The following is an 18,249-nucleotide window of genomic DNA, read 5'->3' as shown; positions in this document are numbered from 1 at the left end:
AGCCACACTCCTTGCCCCAGGTAGATCTTGCTTAGCTGGCTAGAAAACAATGACTCTGGCAGGCTTTTGGTTTCATGGCTGGTAACTCAGAGCAGAGCTTGTCAATCTGTGGGCTGGGCTTTGCTAACTGTCTGTTACTGGCTGTGTCTCGGCTGGCTGCGTGTATCACAAGAATATATCTTGCCAGCCTTGGCATGTTGACTCATCTTCCCTGTAGGTCCATCTCCAGAGATTTCAGTGTTTCCAATTACTGTGTTTTGTGGAAGCCATGCAGCTAATTCTGCAATCAAGCAATATACAAACACTGTTAAATAAGAATTATAAAAGCATTCTGGTAGCATTCTGAGTTTTGTGGGATGCTGCTGGTATTCATTCTGTGTCTGGAAGAGTATCTTGGCACCAGCTATCCTTTCCTTTCCCAAGGGAGGAAATTGCTGGGATGGTTTTCATCTTGCTGCTTCGCGTGCCAGTTTTGTGGAGGAAAATGTTGACCTGATGGTGCAAATGATGCTGTCGTTGTGATCTTCCAAAACAAATCGTAGTACTGGAGAGAACGCTCGACAGTTGTGTGTACTAGAGCAAATAAATTAAGTGCAGATCCATGGAAGCATTTACTTAATTATTTTCATTTATTTATTTAGGGTTTTTTGAATACAGCCTTATATCACAGGTAACCTTAAAGCAGCTTACATATATCAGTGCAATCGTAAAACTGCAGACCCAGGGGTGAAAGTAAACCTGTCTTGACCAACCTGCTGCTCCCATCTGCCAGCCAGTACCCTCAGTCAGCCTCACTGGTCTAATTGTTCCAGTTTCATACCTGCTAACACAAGATTTTGGTTACTTTTTAAAGCAAAGGCTGCTTTTGTTGAAGAAAGTATTTTTGTGGGGATCTGACCTTGGTTGACTTGTCTGCGGTAGCCAGTCCTGAGCAGCCGGACTGTTTGTAGGAAAATGAGAACCTGCCCTCTAGGCCCATCTGATCCAAGTATCCTGTTCTCACAGTGGCCACCCAAATGCCTGTAGGAAGCAGGCAAGCAGGACCTGAGCACATGAATGCTCACTCCTCCTGTGGCTTTCTTCCAGCAATGGATTCAGAGCCCTTACTGCCTCTGCCTCTGGATACCCAGCATAGCCATCATGGCTAGCAGCCGTTGATAGCACACTCCTCCATGAATTTATCTAACCCTGTAGAAGCAAATTCCAAAGTTTAACTATGCACTGTGTGAAGAAGAGGTGCTTCCTTTTGTCTGTCCTGAATCTTCCAACATTCAGCTTCATTGGGTATCCACAAATTCTAGCATTATGAGAGAGGGAGAAAAACATTTCTCTGTCCACTTTCTTCGTGCCATGCCTAATTTTATAAACGACTATAACCTCACCTGTTACTCTCCTTTTTTCTAAATTAAGAAGTCCCCAAATGCTGCAACCTTTCTTCCCTATGAAGAAAATCACTGCATCCCCTTAATCATTCTACTTGCTCATTTCTTAACCTTTTCCAACTCTGCAATATCCATGTTGAGGTTTGGTATCCAGAACTCCACACAATAATCTAAATGCTATTGAACCATAAATTTGACATTGGCAGTCTCCCCCCCCCCCCCCAATTCCTTTCCTAATGATCTCTAGCTTGGAGTTTGCCTTTTTCACAGCTGCTGCACATTGAGTTTAAAGGTTTAAGGCAGAGTTAACTTATCACATCTTACACTATCCCGTACCTGTATAAACATCCAAAAGTTGTCTTATGGGGAATTAGTCTAATAATCCATCTAGATCAGACTCGCCCACTCTGACTGGCAGCACCTCTCTAAAGCCTTGGGGGCTTTCTCATGCTCTGCCTGCTTGAGAACTTAAAATGTGGAGATGCTGGGGATTAAACTGGATTATCTGTGTGCAAAGTGTGTGCTCTGCTGTGGAGCTACAGTCTTTCATCACGTTTTCATAATGTGGTCTGCAAACCTGTTTTAGGGGGCTATACTGAAGGTAGGTGTCACTATGGAGAATGCCCTACTCTGCTCCACTATGAGGTGGGTATCTTCAGGCCATGTTAACAGAGCAGAGACTGGTCTGGTCTGGAGAAGGCATTCCCATTGATTCTGAGCTGCTGTCAGTACTTTGGTTGAATTAATTCAATATGCTATGTTAAATACTGGGTGTTGGCCTACTTAGGGGAGGTAATATCCCAAACCTTTCAAGATACAAGACTTGGATCTGGTCCCACTCTCCGTGCTGTCCTTGCACATGAGAGGATCTTCATAAAGCAGCCTTCCAGCCACCTGTCCTGAGGTTTTGGACTTCAACTCCCATTAGCCCCCATCATGGCCAATGGGCAGGGATGGAGAGAGTTGTTGATTTCAGCATCCGAAGGGCACCAGGTTGGGGAAGGCTGCCATAAGCAATAGTACAGCCCTACCACTCCCCTGGGTATGAGTACTTAGAACACCAGGCTGCTCCTGTTACAAGGAATGGCAGGCATGCAGGCTTAGTCATGGCCTGGTGTGTTGAATGCAGGCCTGCTGTGCCCTATGGGATTCCTCTGTGTGCAAGTGCCATGTCTGTGGTGGACTGGCTCAAACCTACAATGTGCATGTGGTGTGGCAGATCGGGCTTCTCCTACTGGAGTGCTTTCTTCCTGCTGATGTCTCATTCCATCTTTTTTAATAATAATAAAAAAATGAATTATGTTAGAATGCATCCAGTAATGGAATTGGTAGTGAGAGCCAGCAAACACTGGGAAAAGATGCTCTAACCCATCAGGAAATTTTTTTAAAAAACACCAAACCGCTAAGCCCAGCCCTATCCCAACAGTCATGTGGTTTCATTTAGCAATCAGCCAAAGCTACTGTGTTTTCTTTGTGTCTTGAAATATCCTTTATCTGAAGAATAACATAACTTGGGATGTTTCAAACATTTGGACTGTCTACAAGGAAACAGGAGGAGGGCATCTCCCAAGAGGATCATCTGACTGTGTCAGGGTTGTTGTTGAGGTTTTTTTATTTTATTTTTGAAAAATAAAAAACCTAAGTGGTTTGCTTTCCTTGACTTGCTGGAGCCAGGAAACATCTCTGTCTCCTGGGAACAGTGTGAAGCAGAGGAAAATACATGGGGTGTAACCCAGTTGGAACCCTATTCCAGGAAGCAGAACAGCTGTCAAAGGATTTTAGAATGGTTAAATTTATGTGGGAGCTGATCTAATATGAGGAGTCTGCCCTAGGAATCTGGGCTCAGACCCCCACCCTAGCAAAGGGGCCGTGGGGCATGTTTGTCATCAGTAGATGGTAACATGCAGCCTCCCCATAGAATATATGATGATGGGCAGCTGTAAACTAATTGTGGTCTCTGTGCATTGGGCATGCCTTGTTTGAGTGAGTAGCTTGCTTACATATCTGTAGTGTCAAATTTAACAAAGGAGGGGGACAAAGATTTTTAAAAAGACAGGAAAAACATCCTACACAGTGTCAGTTAACACTGATAATGCAATAGCCACCTGAAATGATACATGTTAAGGTATAAGCACTCTGGATGTCCAAACAGTATATACACATGAAATTAGTGTTTATACACTGGAATGTAGCAAGGTTGGTGAGGTGCTCAAACCATTGGTGGTGGATATTTATCCTTCCAGGCTTGAAGCACAAGTCTCTTGGCAACCGTAAGGGCTCACAGTGTCCACTTTTGCTGTACTGCTGTTAATCCCCATACCATAGGAACATAGCTTAAAAGTACACAAACATCTGCAAATACCAAATATTTCACTACTACAAAGTTGATACAGCCCCCCCCCCCCCGCCACCATCACAGAGCAAGCAAGTGTTTTATGATAACTCATTGAGGGTTAAAGAAGTAGGAACTTTCATTTGCTGAAATAGTTTGATATTGAGACCATGGGATGTTGTAGTCCCAAAATACAGAAACCAGACTTGGGCCAGCATCTATGCAGCTCTGCTCAGAGTTTCCCCAAGCTGTCTGTGCTCTCATGAATGAGGGAGGGTTCTGTGTCCACTCAGGGTGTCATAATCTCAAATTACACATTGAGAATGGAGTTGGGAAGGGAAGTAGCTTGTGCCAGAATTAGAGGCTCCAAAGCTGGTTTAGATCGTGATCCCTGGTGTGCTGTTCTAACTATAACTTCTTAGCAGTTTGGTGGAGCATGATTATCTGCTTTGAGCTTTTGTGGGGGTTGATGAGGGTAAAGTTGACCAACCTGGGTGGGTGAGTGTAAGTTTGGTAAGACCACCAGCATGGTGTGATTCTCTGCCAGGCAGCTGTTCCATCCCCATCAGCTGTGACTTTCAGAAATCCTATGAGTTGCTGGATTTGTTCCATTCATGTTTATGACTTTCCAACTGCATTATCAAGTGTCTAGTCTTGTCCGGGGCAAGTAGCACAAAAGGAGCTTTGACATTGCCCCTAACACAAAACCAGTGGAGGCTGTTCATGCCTTCACTACCGAGCCAAGCAATGTGGGATGAAGTGACATTCTTGCAGTTACAGAATTGAGTACCGCTGTATGTGAAATGTACTACCAACTTGGATGGTTGTAAAACGAAATTGGACAAATTCATGCAATGTAAGGCCACCATCAATAGCTGCTACTAGCCAGGATGGCTATGCTCTGCCTCCATGGCAATCAGAGGCAGTAATCAGAGAGAGTACAAGTTGCTGGAAGTCACAGGAGAGGAGAGGGCTCTCAAAGTCAGGTCCTGCTTGCAGGTTTTCAACAGGCATCTTGTTGGACACTGTAGGAATAGGATGCTGGCCTGATCCAGAAGGCTCTTCTTATGTGGTGAGGACTAGCAACATGGGTGGTTTTTCTGTGAATTTATGCAGGGTGTGTGTGTTAGTGGCTATTTGCTATGATGGCTCAATCAGGCCCTTGCATTCAGCCAGAGGCCCTGTACCTGCTTACCATATGATGGGCTCAAACAAGATGGCAGCTGCCTTAGTCATCCCCAACTTGTGGGCTTTTCACAGGCATCTCAATGGCCACTGCTGGAGAAAGGATGTGCTGTGCTAGATAGGCCTTTTGGCCTGATTCAGCAGGATACCTCTTATGCCATGAGAATGGGGCCCATAGCCTGCAGGCTAAATGAGGCCCTCCAATCTGGCCCTTGGGACACTCCCTAGGCTACACCCCCCCCAAAGGCCTTGCTGTGCAACTCCCTCGAGTGCCTTTTCCTTTGCTGGAATGTGCCCTTGGCACCCACAACTTCTAGACATTTTGCCCATTCATGCATATAAAGTTAGTGGAGAGATATGTTGCCTCCAGTCCCTGAGCCAGTGTGTGGATGATTTTATTTCATTCCTATGGGGAAGAGCAAGAGGCATCAGTGAGGAAATATGAATTGGGTGGGGAGGTTCATTATCTGGTTAGTGTCCTCTCTATATTTCTTTAGACCTGTTTTAGATCTGGCCTCTTTAGACTCCCTTGAGTAATGGTTTTGTGTGGTGCTTGTGCTGATGGAATGGTGGACATTCTTAGGGCCTTTTCTAGCCTGTGACTCATGGAAATTAATGGACATTATTAACTCGAGTCTGTTAATTTAACTGAGTCTTCTCTAACTTCAGTTAGCATAAGCTACAACCCAGTTATTGGGACTGGGTGGCACTGCGGTCTAAACCACTGATCCTCTTTGGCTTGCTGATCAGAAAGTTGGCAGTTTGAATCTACACAACGGGGTGAGCTCCCATTGCTCTGTCCTCCCTTTTGCCAATCTAGCAGTTCGAAAGCATACCAGTGCAAGTAGATAAATAGGTACCGCTGTGGCGGGAAGGCAAATGGCGTTTCCTTGTGCTCTGTCTTCCGTCACAGTGTTTTGTTGCGCCAGAACCGGTTTAGTCATGCTGGCCACATGACCTGGAAATCTGTCCGTGGACAAACTCCGGCTCCCTCAGCCTGAAGCGAGATGAGCGCTGCACCCCATAGTCGGCTTTGACTGGACTTAACAGTCCAGCGGTGCTTTACCTTCTTTACCTTACAACCCAGTTACAGTCAAAGATGTACTTGTTCTTGAGTAGTATGATCAATCACATACAGCCTGAGAACATCGGCTTCTACCTCAGTTTGAACTGTACTGCACTACGAAGTACCATCCTTTCCTTTAACTGCCGCAATCCTCAGTGGAATGGAGGATTGTGGCCTATAGTCCTGAGATTTAAGGAAGAATTTTAATAGCTCATCCCCAGAAATTCCCAGTTTTCCCAAATCTGGGTCACCCATGAGAAGCTACTGGGTCCCCAAGTCTTTCAGTGTTTTATCTTCTCACCGTCCCTTTATCTCTGTCAGGAATGCAGTGTTGTGTTATTCAGAAGAAGAAACTTAGATTGCTCCTGAAGCAAAGTTAGTGCCGGCTTAATAAGTATGTTAAGACTCAAGAGTCCTATTTAAATTATCAATAAACATTTTATTTATATAACTGTATGTGGTGTTATACAGTATATTGTAGACTTTTAAAAAAGGGCAGGTCCCAGCCACAAGGATTTTACTTTCTTTATCTTGACAGTGTGGGAAGTGGGTTGGGGAGTGGGGAGGCAGAGGAGGAGAGACAAAATAACCAATTTTCTATAAGGGTTATTCATGCAAAATAAGTTAAGACCTTTCTCTGTTTAAGTTCAAAAGCTCTTAACAGGGCCAGACGGTTTCTGCATTAATTCTAAGTTGTAAAAACCTGTTCCCTGGTTCTTTTTTTGTCTAAGTGAGCCTAAATGATTCTGGCAGATTATGCTTTTGTAATAGATTTAGAATAATTTCACATTGACTTCCCATATTGCTTGAAAGATGATGTCCCATTCTTCTGATGAGAGGTATATATGCTTATGAGATTTCAATAGTGCCACTTCTGTCCCTAATTCAGTGGTGGCCCAGTCCATCTATGGCCAAGGGACAGAGGCTGGCATTCTGGGAGGTGAGGGACCTAACAGTCTTCGTTTTTAAAAAAATCTGTTCTATTTCTAGTAGTTTAATCCACATTTTATTCCCCCGCCCCATCTCTGAGCCCTACAGCAGTTGGGAAATCACCTTGGCTTGAAATGTTTTCAAGGCATGGGTTGACTTCTCTTACTCTTTTGTGTTGGGTGGGGGGTGGAGGGAAACCTTTGTATTGCTCCACTCACTTGCTTGGCTAGACTCCCAGTGTGCTTTCCAGTACTGTATAAATTCTCTTCAAAGGGAATACCCAAATTCTTGCACATATAAACTTATTCTATTGTGTGCTCATCTATGTTTTGGTGAGCAGTGTCCAAATAACATTATTTTGGATTCAATATAATTATCTTCTTTGTAATATACTATAATTTTTCTTAAGTAGTTTCTTCACACCTAACCAGGTAAGAGAGATTAACACTAGTTTATCTGCATACATTAAATTCTAAACCTTTCTGCCGTATGTAACAGGTGAGCCCACATCCTCTGTTTCCAGTATATGGACTATGTCATTTATATAATTATTAAACAGGATAATTGCCATTAGGCAACCTTGTTCTATTCTTCTGATAGACTGTTGTTCAATTTCCCCAAAGTTTCCCTAACTCTTAGGTTTCCACATTATATTTGAACTAACAGGATGTTGCACATGTTCATTTCCATGTTATTTGATTCCAGAAAATATCCATTTGCAGTCCTCTTAACCCTGAAAATCATGGGAGTAAAATAGTGAAATTTGAGGTGGTATACCAGCATACAGTTTTTTCCTGCTGTTTTCATGGGTGAACAGAAGAAGCGTGCATGTGTGGAAGGGATGAGAGTGGGTGACGTTTTCCAGTGATGTTCATTATTGTTTCATACCACACCCACTGGTGTGGTGAAATTCAATGTGACATGCTGGCATACTAGTTGAACAGTCCCAGTTTCATATCACAATAGGTACTGCAGTGTGAGAGAAACATTTGTAAACAGGACGACAGAAGTGCAGAGCATTATCATCAGAAAACTAATGCAATATTCCCCACATCTGAATGCACCCTTAATTGATTTAGTAGTAAAAGATCCTTCTGTATAGTTGTTGAACTGACACAAATAATGTTTGGTCTATGGTTGTGCCTTATTCCAAAGACTGCCTCTGTTTACAGTATGAAATGCTGCCCAGAACTAAAAAGCTGGAAAACTGCTGCTGCTGTTGTTAAAGCCTATAACATGAATCAGTGTGAATATACAAGTTCTACAATAACCACCATGAGAGGGTTTTCTAATACCACATTTGAGATTACCGCCACCTGATCACTTAGGGAGGGTGTGCAGCAGGGTGGGCAGTACATCCCTGTTATATTATTTATAATACACCTTGCTTAAGCTACATAATTTTCAACCTGGCAGCTGTTCAGTGCTGTGTTTTTTGGTGAAATGAATTGAAATTCCCAGTGATCTGCTCCCGTTGGACTAATGGCTTTGGAAGCAGGGGTAATGGGCAACAGATCCTCATGCCACAGTGTTTCCCAGGAGAGAGAGCACTGTCAATGAATTTGCAAAAGGATGGGCAGCATCTAGCTGTGTTTGTGAATGAGCTCTCAAAAGGCAAGGAAATGGACTTCTGCCATCTTTGGAATGAGAACAGGAGAATCAAAGGGGTTGTTTCTCCTGGCTTGAAATGTCAGCAGCAGCAGTCAGTCAGTCACTGATGTGCTCAGATTCTGAAAGAGTGCAGATGGCGGCAGCGAGGTGCCAGAGGACTCTAAAAGAGCTGTTTGCATGGCCAAAAATAAACTTAGTTAATAGGGCAAAAACTTCAGCTGAGGCATTGAGCAGTGCTGCTTGTACACTACTGTGCTCCAGTGTAATTGTATGGTGACATTTCCTGGGCTGTTCTACACAGTATGTATTGCATATTCCTCTTTGGGAATTATAAACACCTCCTTTGGAAGATCTCATTTCCATTGCTTCCATTGCTACCTGGGTCTTTAGACATGATGGTAGACATGTGTAATGTAGTATTATTATTTTCTAAAATTGTAGAGTGGGGCAGTTTCTAGCAATACAGTGGTAGCTCGGGTTACAGACGCTTCAGGTTACAGACGCTTCAGGTTACAGACTCCGCTAACCCAGAAATAGTACCTCGGGTTAAGAACTTTGCTTCAGGATGAGAACAGAAATCGCACAGTGGCGCGGCAGCAGTGGGAGGCCCCACTAGCTAAAGTGGTGTTTCAGGTTAAGAACGGACCTCCGGAATGAATTAAGTACGTAACCAGAGGTACCACTGTACTTCAAATACACCACAATGGTGTAACCAGCCAGATAAACTACCAACAACAGCAACATAGGAATACTAAAACCACAGGGTGCTTTTACTATTTTACTCCCAACTTCATGGAACAAGAAGATTATTTTTACTTGATGGTGGAATCCCTTTAGACTCATCACCATCCGTCCTTCCAGGGTTGGGGAAGGACACTCCACAATGTAGAGAAACACAACAGCAAAAGCTCCTGTATGTATCAGTATATGTGCCAGTTGCATGTGCCAAGCTGTAAAGTGGGTTTCAACTGCAGTTTACTGAGTTTATGAACATTCAACTTGTATTGCAGTCAACTGTCAATTACTCTCTTTATAACAAGAGTCCACTTAGGAGCAATGGTGTCAACTGCACAAGTCTTTCACCTCCCACAGAATGGCTAGGGCTGCTGACGCCATACCTGATGGAAACTCCCTAAGGGCTCTTGGGAATCTGTTGGATTCAATTGGCTTCTTGGGATGGGTTGTTTCTAATAAGCCCACCACCCCTACAGAAAGGAACAGAACCAACCAGTGTCTTGGTAGCTTTTCCCAGTCATGCTTTCCCCAATATTTCTACCTTATACTCCTACAAAAGCCCTCCTCTCCTTCAATATTCTGACTCTCCCTTGGTGTCCCTTACGCCTAGAACTTCTCCCAGGACATCCATGTTCTTCCAGCCTTTCTTCAAAGCCACCTCTTCCATCCTTCTTTTGGCTGACTACACCTTTGCCCCTCCACCTCAGCTGAAATGAAGACCAAGCCCTCTTTGCTGCATCTGCTAATTCCGCCAGTGGCCTCTCCTACAGTTGGAATCTCAAGATAGGGCCAGTATGTCTTTGTTTATGTTAGCCTGAAACGCTCCATACATAGATAGATGGTGTTGCAAAATGACACAGCTCTGCCTCAGCCCTACTCCCCCATGTCTGTGGCGTGCAAGTTCTGTTTTGAGCAGATAGGCTGAGCCATGAATCATAGAATTGTAAGGGACTCCAGCCCCCTGCAACTAGATTATATATGCCAGATGGCCATCCAACCTTTGCTTTAAAAACTCCAAGAAAGTAGGGTCCACCACCTCTCATGGGTCCACTGTCAGAACATCTCTTCCCAGCAGAAAGGTCTTCCTGATGTCAGAATCTCCTATTGTGTAACTTGAAGCCATTGTCAACATCCTTCTTAAATTGTGGCACCCAGAATTGGACACAGTATTCCAGGTGTGGTCTGACCAAGGTAGAAGAGAGTGGTACTATTATTTCTTGATCTGGACACTATACTTCTGTTGATGTAGCCTAAAATAGCATTGGCCTTTTTTTGCTGCTGCATCACATGGTTGACTCACGTTAAGCTTGTGGTCTACTAAACCTCTGGATCCTTTTCACATTTACTGTTGGCATGCAAGGTGTCCCCCATCTTATTCTTACATTCGTCCGTATTGCAATTCATTTTGTTAGTTGGGGCCCAGTTCTCCAATTTCTTAAGATCATCTAGAATCCTGATTCTGTTTAGCGGCATTGGCTACCCCTCTCAGAATTCAATTTTTGGAAATTTAGCTTTAGTGTGTGTTGTGTTGACTTTTCTTTTCTTCTTAAGGAACAAGGGGGGGGGAGCAGTTTCTAGCACTTAATAGTTGCAACTTTCCATGCTGAAATACATGACTGAGAGCCTGTGTGGGATAGTGCAGTGTTGGGTCCCCATATGTTGTTGGATTACAACTCCCATAATCTCTGACCACTGGCTAAACTGGCTGGGAATGATAGGAGTTGTAGTCCAACAGCTTGTGGGGACCCAAGGTTGGAGAGCACTCATGTAGTGGTTAGTGTTGGACTAGGACCTGGGAGAAACGGGGTTTCAAATCCCTACTTGGCCATGAAGCACCCTAGGTGACCTTGGGCCTTGGGTCACTGCCTCTTAGCTTAACCTACCTCAAAGGGTTGTTGTGGGGATTAAATGAGGAGGGGGAGAACCATGTTGACCACCTTGAGCTCCTTGGAGAAAAAAGGTGGGATCAAAATGCAATTAAATATATAACTCCTGGCACCTATTGAGCAATAAGAACAACTGGCTTCATGGGTTGGTAGTGCCTGCTGGTTAGGCGTTTGCAGCTGTTAGCTGGATTTCTACTGGGTTCTAATTTTCCTTCTCTCTCTTCTCCATAGGCATTTGTATCAAGTGCGGAAAGGGGGTATACGGGGCCAGCCAGGCTTGCCAGGCCATGGGGAACCTCTACCACACCAACTGCTTTACATGCTGCTCTTGTGGTAAGTCGCGTGCTTTTATGGCCTCTTGCAAAAAAATGCCTTAACTTGTGTCCCTGTTGGATTTTGAGGCCTGCCCCTTGGGGTGCCTTCACTGCGTGCATGGCATTTTGACGAATTGAAGGTCTAAATGTGTAAAATGAAGGCGAAAATTTGGAATACTTGGGGAATCCGCAGGTTATAATGGACTGCAAAAGTAGTGATGCTGTGACTCACCAGAAGTGAGGCGACTGGTGCTCTACTTAACCCATTGTAGAGCAGAATACCTGTGGCGGTCAAATTTCAGCTGGAAAGTGATGCTTCATTTTTATTGCTATGTTTCAAAAGTGTCTGGGCAGGTCTCATTACATGCAGGGGTTACATTCCTGGCTATTCTGTATATAAGCAAAATTGTGCAAAGCCAGAATGACTCCTGGAACTCTATGTGTCTAAAGCCTGCACTGAGCAGGCCTTGCCCCCCATGCAAGACGGGGAGCTTTTTTAAACTGCCCTCCTTGCTTACCAGGAACTGGGAATGGTGTGCAGTAGCAGACTTTGGGCTCTCAAATTTCAGCAGTGCTCTGAGACACCTTAAAATTTGGCTCTCTCCCTGCTCCCGACCCTTTCTCGTGCTCCATGCTACAGCATTGTTGTAGCACCCCCTACAGTGCAGCATTCAGTGCGACTGAACCAATCATGCTACCCTAAAACCACCTCTGAGTTGCATGAGGACTCTGGAAGGTCCTGTAAGGCTCCAACGAGGTCTTGTGAGATTTTGTGAGATCTCAGATGACCCTTCCAGGGGGTTTCCCTGTTCTTCTATCCCATATATTTATTTTCCTGTTATTGGCATAAAGCTGTGATCACGCATATAAAATCAACCTAAGATGAGATCTACCTGCACAGATACTGGAGAATATTTAAGGTGATAAGGGCCTTCTCAGGAGCAGCCTCTCAGTTTTGGAGTACCTTCTGCAGAGGGGTTGTCCCAGCACCTATTTTAATAACTCTTTGACACAAGGAAATTTTTTTATTATTATTTTCACGGGCCTTTTAAACTCCTGTTTTTTAAATCTGTTGCATTTTGCTGGGTGGTTGCTAATATGGTTGTATAACTTTGTAGGACTTGCATGGCTGCTTGTCATGGTTTGTAGACTTCTCTGATTTAAAATGACTATGTATGTATGTATGTATGTATGTATGTATGCATTTATTTATTATATTTCTATCCCTTTTTATGGGAAAAACAATTTCAGAGTGGCATGCAATAAAACAGCATATAAGCATCAAAATCAAATGGCATAAAATAAAGCAGATGTTTTAGTGTTAGTGCTTCTAAAAAAGAATTTTATTTATGAAGATTTGTTGGGGGGGGTTGTTTGGTAAAAAGATTTAAAGAAGTTTTTTACAATTAAAAATCCATCCTCCCCCTTGTCTTGTTGATACAGTTTTACAGTGGTACCTCGATTTACAAACTTAATCCATTCCAGAAGTCCATTCTTAAACCAAAGCCGTTCTTAAACTAAGGCGCGCTTTCCCTAATGAGGCCTCCCACTGCTGGTGCCCTTCTACCGTTCAGCTTCCGTTCATAGACTGAGGTAAAGTTCGCTAACTGGAACACTACTTCCGGTTTTGCAGAGTTTGTATACCGAATAATACGTAAACAGGGCTGTTCTTAAACCGAGGTACCACTGTATATGGATTTTGTGATTTTTAACTTTTTAAAGCATGCTTTTTTCATTAGCCAGATAGCAGTTGTCACTGTGCATGGATAAATGCCTAATGAGTGAGTGAGTGGATGAATAAACGAATTAATAAATTGAGGCCACCTGTGCACATTGCTTCCACCATACACATCTCCCTAGTTTTGATCAGTGTGGCTTTGTGAACCTGGTGCGCTCCAGCTGTTTTGAACTAGAACTTCCATTAGCCCCAGTCACCATGACCATATGATGCTGCGGCTGATGGGAGTTGTAGGACATCTGCACATTCCATGAGCACTGGGCTTACTAGTGTATATTTGGTAAGGGACTTAATCAAAATGTTATTGGAAGTTCTATATATAGTATGTGGAAAAGCCAAAAGAGTGACACACATTCCTCCTAGAGGAAAGAGAAATAAGGAAAGGGGTGAGTTTTCAGATACCTGAACGGTTGGCAGAAGCCAATAGTAGACCAACGGTTTGCCTAAGACGTTTGTGCTAGTGTTGCGTTTTGATTAGAGTATGGGATTTGGACTGGGGAGACTTGAGTTCAAATCCTCCTGGTCTGTCATGAAGCCCGCTAGGTGATCTTGGGCCAGCCACCCTTTCAGCCTAGCCTGCCTCACAGGGTTGTTAGGAGGATAAAATGAGAGGGCATAGGGAGAGCCATGAACACCACCCTAAGCTCCATGGTGGAAGGAGAGGACATAAATTACTACATTTTTAAAGGTCCTGAGCAACCAGGTGGCTGAATTCTGTTTTTTCTTGCTGCAGGGTTTTGTAGTAAAATTAACCTTGAAGTGTTATGACTGCATTTCAACAGAAGCTGTAATCAGTTTATGCTGTCTCTGTTAGAAGGAAATATTTTGCTGTCTTTTATTGATTTTAACTATTGTGTTGCATTTTTGATACCATAATATTTGCGAGCCCCCCAGGGAATGTTTGTCGATGGGCAGTCATATGAAACTTACTACTATATTAATTTGTTACTGGATAGCTACAGAACTTTTTGTTTATAATGCCCTGGCATAGGGTCTGCTTGGGTGTGATTTGTGGCCCTTCTCTCTCCACATCCAGCAATGCTGTGTTAACTATTAATGAAAGGGTAGATGGAAAATACAAAAATTACCCAAGGGATTGCCCCCCCTCCCCCCTAGCATGACCTCCCACTTCCCACTGCCTTGATCATATATTTTTAACATTCCTAGGATGCTTTAAAAAAATAATCCCACATTATGTCAAGCGGTTGTGGGAACTGGAACCGATGTTGGGACATGGCTGCAGCTGAGTGGCTGATCTGAGAGGCTGGCTTGGCGCAAGGCCTGCTCAAACAGCCACCCTTCCGCCTTCTCCATGAGTTAGCCCAAAGTTAGCAGCATGGACTTGCCCATGGGGACCTCTGAAAGAGCACTCCTTGACCCTGGCTTTTGGCCTGAGCTCTGCATAGCAGTGTTTTTACTTCTGTTCATTCTTGAAATCACAAAATGGAACAAATGGTTATTTCCGGTTTAATGTTTCAGAGGGCCACAGTCTCCTTAAGAACATTCATTATACACCTTTAGGCGCCAGGCAAAAATGTTAACTTTTTAAACCAGGCCTTTGGTTGATCTGATTGACATCCTATACTCTTTTAAAATGTGGCTCTTTTGGGGAGGTGTTATTGGGTTATTGTTATTTTATATATTGTGATCTTTTCTGTGAGCCGCCATGAGACCTCTGGGTATAGGGCGATATATAAATTCAATCAATAAGAGAGAGAGAGAGAGAGAGAGAGAGAATTTCAACAGAAAGCTAGTTAGCAGAGACATGATTGTAAAAGCACCACCACTTTCCTTTTGTTTTTAAACTGTGTATCTGTTTGCTACCCTGGACTCCTTGGGGAGGAAGGGTGGGGTATAAATTCAGTAAAAAAAAAGAATTTTAATAAGAGAAATATCTTAAAACAGTGATTTTGCCTCCCCCCTCCCATAACTTTCTAAGGGATGTTTTCCATATATAATTGGGCTGAGGAACCCCAAGTTTCTGTCATGCCATCCCTGCATGTTTTCGAGGCTTCAGGATGCCCACTCAGTTCATGTGGGCCTAGCTAGGCCTTTGGAGCATCACTGGCACTCCATATGAACTGAACAAGTAGCTCCACTATGCTCCAATAGTAGGATTAGCAGTTACAGTCGTACCTCTGCTTACATATCCCTCTGGATACGTAAACTTCGGGATATGAACGCAGCTAACCCGGAAATATTTTTCTGGGTTTTGGTGTGCATGCGCAGAAGCGGTCCTCCGGAATGGATCCCGTTCGCAACCAGAGGTACCACTGTAGTTTCCAGTGTTTGCTGAAAGTGCAGTTTGAGAGTTACCATAGAAGTGGGAGGGATGCAACTGTTGTTTGAGGTCTGTTGGACATGACAGCCTCTCAGTGCAATTGCTCTGTATTCTGTTGCATTCGATCCTCCACCTCAATCCCGGAGATCCTCTGATGGGGCACTTTGGCCCTTGGGGTTCAGTTGGCCTTCGCTAGGGACTGAGTCCTTAGAGTAACAGTCCCTGCTGCCCTGTGGAACTCGCTGCCTGTAGAGATTTGTCAGGAACCATCCCTCCCTTCTTTTTGGAAGGTAAATGGCATTTCCATGCGGCTCCCTTGGCCAGTAAAGCGAGATGAGCGCCACAACCCCAGAGTCGTCCGCAACTGGACCTAATGGTCAGGGGTCCCTTTACCTTTACTACTTAGGCAGGACTTCTCATCATGAACTTTTATTTAAGCCAACCAATATCTACTGATGCTTTACTGATGCTTTTAGTTATGTTTTATAGATATTCATTAACTGATTTTATTGTATCTGGAAGGTCACCTTGGAATATTCTGTACATTTTCAAGTTAATACAGTGGTACCTTGGTTTGCAAACAGTCTGGTTTGCATACATTTTGGATTACAAACACGGCAAACCCAGAAGTGCGTGTCCCAGTTTGCAAACTTCTTTTGGATTACAACCCCCCTTTTTCTTCTTCTTTTTTCTTTTTGGAATACGAACAAAAAAATTTTGGATGCCCCATTAGCAAAAGCGTGCCTTGGGTTTAACCTGTTTTGGTTTACAAACAGACCTCCAGAACGGATTATGGTTGTAAACCAAGGTACCACTGTAAATACATTTTGGGCAGAATCCTGCCCTGTATGTGCTCAGAAAATGTTTCCTATTCAGAGCACTCATATTCAGCCTCCTCGTCCTGCTCAAATACTTTCAAGTGCATTTTCAGAGGTCCAAGATCTAAAAACATGCTTTTCTTAAAATAACAATAAAAATAAATAATAGCTGAGTTTCCCAAGAAGCTAAACTTGGGCCCAAGGCCATATTCTGTTGCCGACATACAGCCCCTGTGCTTGTTGATAGTGTGCAATGCAGCCAACGGATTTCTAAAAGAAATACTAACTGGTCGTACTTTGTCTCATGAATATAGATAAAATATACAGTAAATATAGTACTATTTGAGGTACCTATCTACACATACACAACATGGACACATTTTCCTAAACTCTGAATTGTGAGTGGCATTTCCTTTGTCCTTTTAGGATAATTTCACAAGCCTTTCATATCCTTAATTAAAATATTTGTGTCTTGCTACTGTCATAGGATGCCTCTCTTTAAAATTTAAAACTGTGCATTTAAAATGAAATCTCTCTCTCTGTGTGTGTGTGTGTGTGTGTGTGTGTGTGTGTGTGTACGGGGAGGGGGCTGAAGAGTGGCAGTGCCTCCCTCTCCCATACTTAAATTGTCAGATTCCAGACTGGGGTGAAGTAGAATAGAGTGAGTCAGTGACCTCAGCCAAGAAGAATGTTGCTTATTTACGTAGAGCTCCTGCTATTTTACCAGCGAGCCTTTTATTATGCAAGGACAATGTATGCCAGTTTCTGTATTTATTGGCTAAGTGAAGGCTTGCACATTTTGAGATTTGCATCCTAATAGTTTTAGTAACTAAATATATGCAAGCTCCCTGAAAAATAGCGCTGTGAGATTTTTGTTTTGTATTGCCCCATTTTCTGTGTTAGTCTTTCTTTAAAGGATCTCGTGCAAATATTGGAGACACTCCTTCTACTGCAATAGGGTCTGTTTGAAAGGAAAGAGAGTTACGTGTGTTACGCCCCTCCATTTGTGGGGCTTATGAGGGAAAAACTGTTGGTGAATTGTTCCCAGTCTTTGCAAAATTATTCCTGGGATTCAGCTGCTCTTGGAGCTTTATTTCATTTTGTTTTTAAATAGCGACTTTGCCTCCAGTTCCATCTTTATTAGGCAGCAGCAAAGAATTCTAAAATATTTCAGTGTCTTTTGATGCATTGGGGGGGCGGGGGGGCGGACTAGAATGCAATCAGTTTTAGTCCAGAAAATGTGAGTGTTTGTACAATTTATACTCCAGACATTTTTGCCCTCCATAACAAAAGGTCTTTTCAGCTTTTTCTGGCCTGTTAGTTGAAACTACAATTCCTTTTTAGAAAAAAATAAATAAAGGTATGTTTGTTCTCTCTGGAGTGGAGCCACAGGAACCTTAGCATAACAGAAAATGTATGTTTCGGGATCTGATCCTGCATTCCTCCAAGTCAAAAGGGAGTGCAGGTGCAAAAGGGATTCTGTGTTTGGGATCCCACTACGGAGAATATAAATTGGTGCAGCCAGTCCTGTGGTATCCATTTAGTGATTTGGGTTTCCAACACTGATGCAACGTGTGAATAGCAACTCCTGCCAAGGTGCAGTATCTCATTTTGAGAGGAATTTTGGCACAGAATTAATTCTCTCTCAACCTTTGTTTCTGGTACTGGGAATGTTTTTTGTTTTGTTTTTAAGGGCTGGCAGGGGTGGGGAGTTGAATATGTACAAGGAGGCTTGCTTCCTGCAGATATCTTGGTTGTAGGGCAGACCTCCCTGTTGACTGGTTCCTTCAGCTAGAGCTTAGCTTTCAAACTTCCTTACCTTTTGGAGCTTTTCCACCTTTCCCTGGAATCCCTGCATATTCTAGAACAGCCTCTGCCAACCTGTTGCCCTTCGGATCAGGGGTAGGCATCCTAAGGCCCATGGGGGTCATTTAACTGGCCCACGAGCCACCCCCGAACCGAGCCGCCCGC

At 43.5% G+C, this 18,249-nt stretch overlaps 1 protein-coding gene across 2 annotated transcripts in view; it reads left to right on the top strand.

The window, feature by feature from the left end:
- WTIP (WT1 interacting protein) overlaps positions 1–18,249 on the top strand; it is a 57,965-nt gene that overhangs the window by 10,485 nt on the left and 29,231 nt on the right. For both annotated transcript variants that reach the window (XR_014528841.1, XM_083515191.1), the window contains exon 2: positions 11,359–11,460. Coding sequence is in view for 1 of the 2 variants with exons in the window: in XM_083515191.1 (XP_083371317.1) it covers positions 11,359–11,460 (102 nt within the window). In the remaining variant the exon portion in view is untranslated. The remainder of the gene's footprint in view (positions 1–11,358; positions 11,461–18,249) is intronic.

Source organism: Podarcis liolepis (genome assembly GCF_965112155.1).
Source record: "Podarcis liolepis genome assembly, chromosome: 7".
NCBI classification, from domain to species: Eukaryota; Metazoa; Chordata; class Lepidosauria; order Squamata; family Lacertidae; genus Podarcis; species Podarcis liolepis.
The sequence above is the reverse complement of the archived record's forward strand: the minus strand, read 5'-3'. Positions and strand labels throughout refer to the sequence as shown.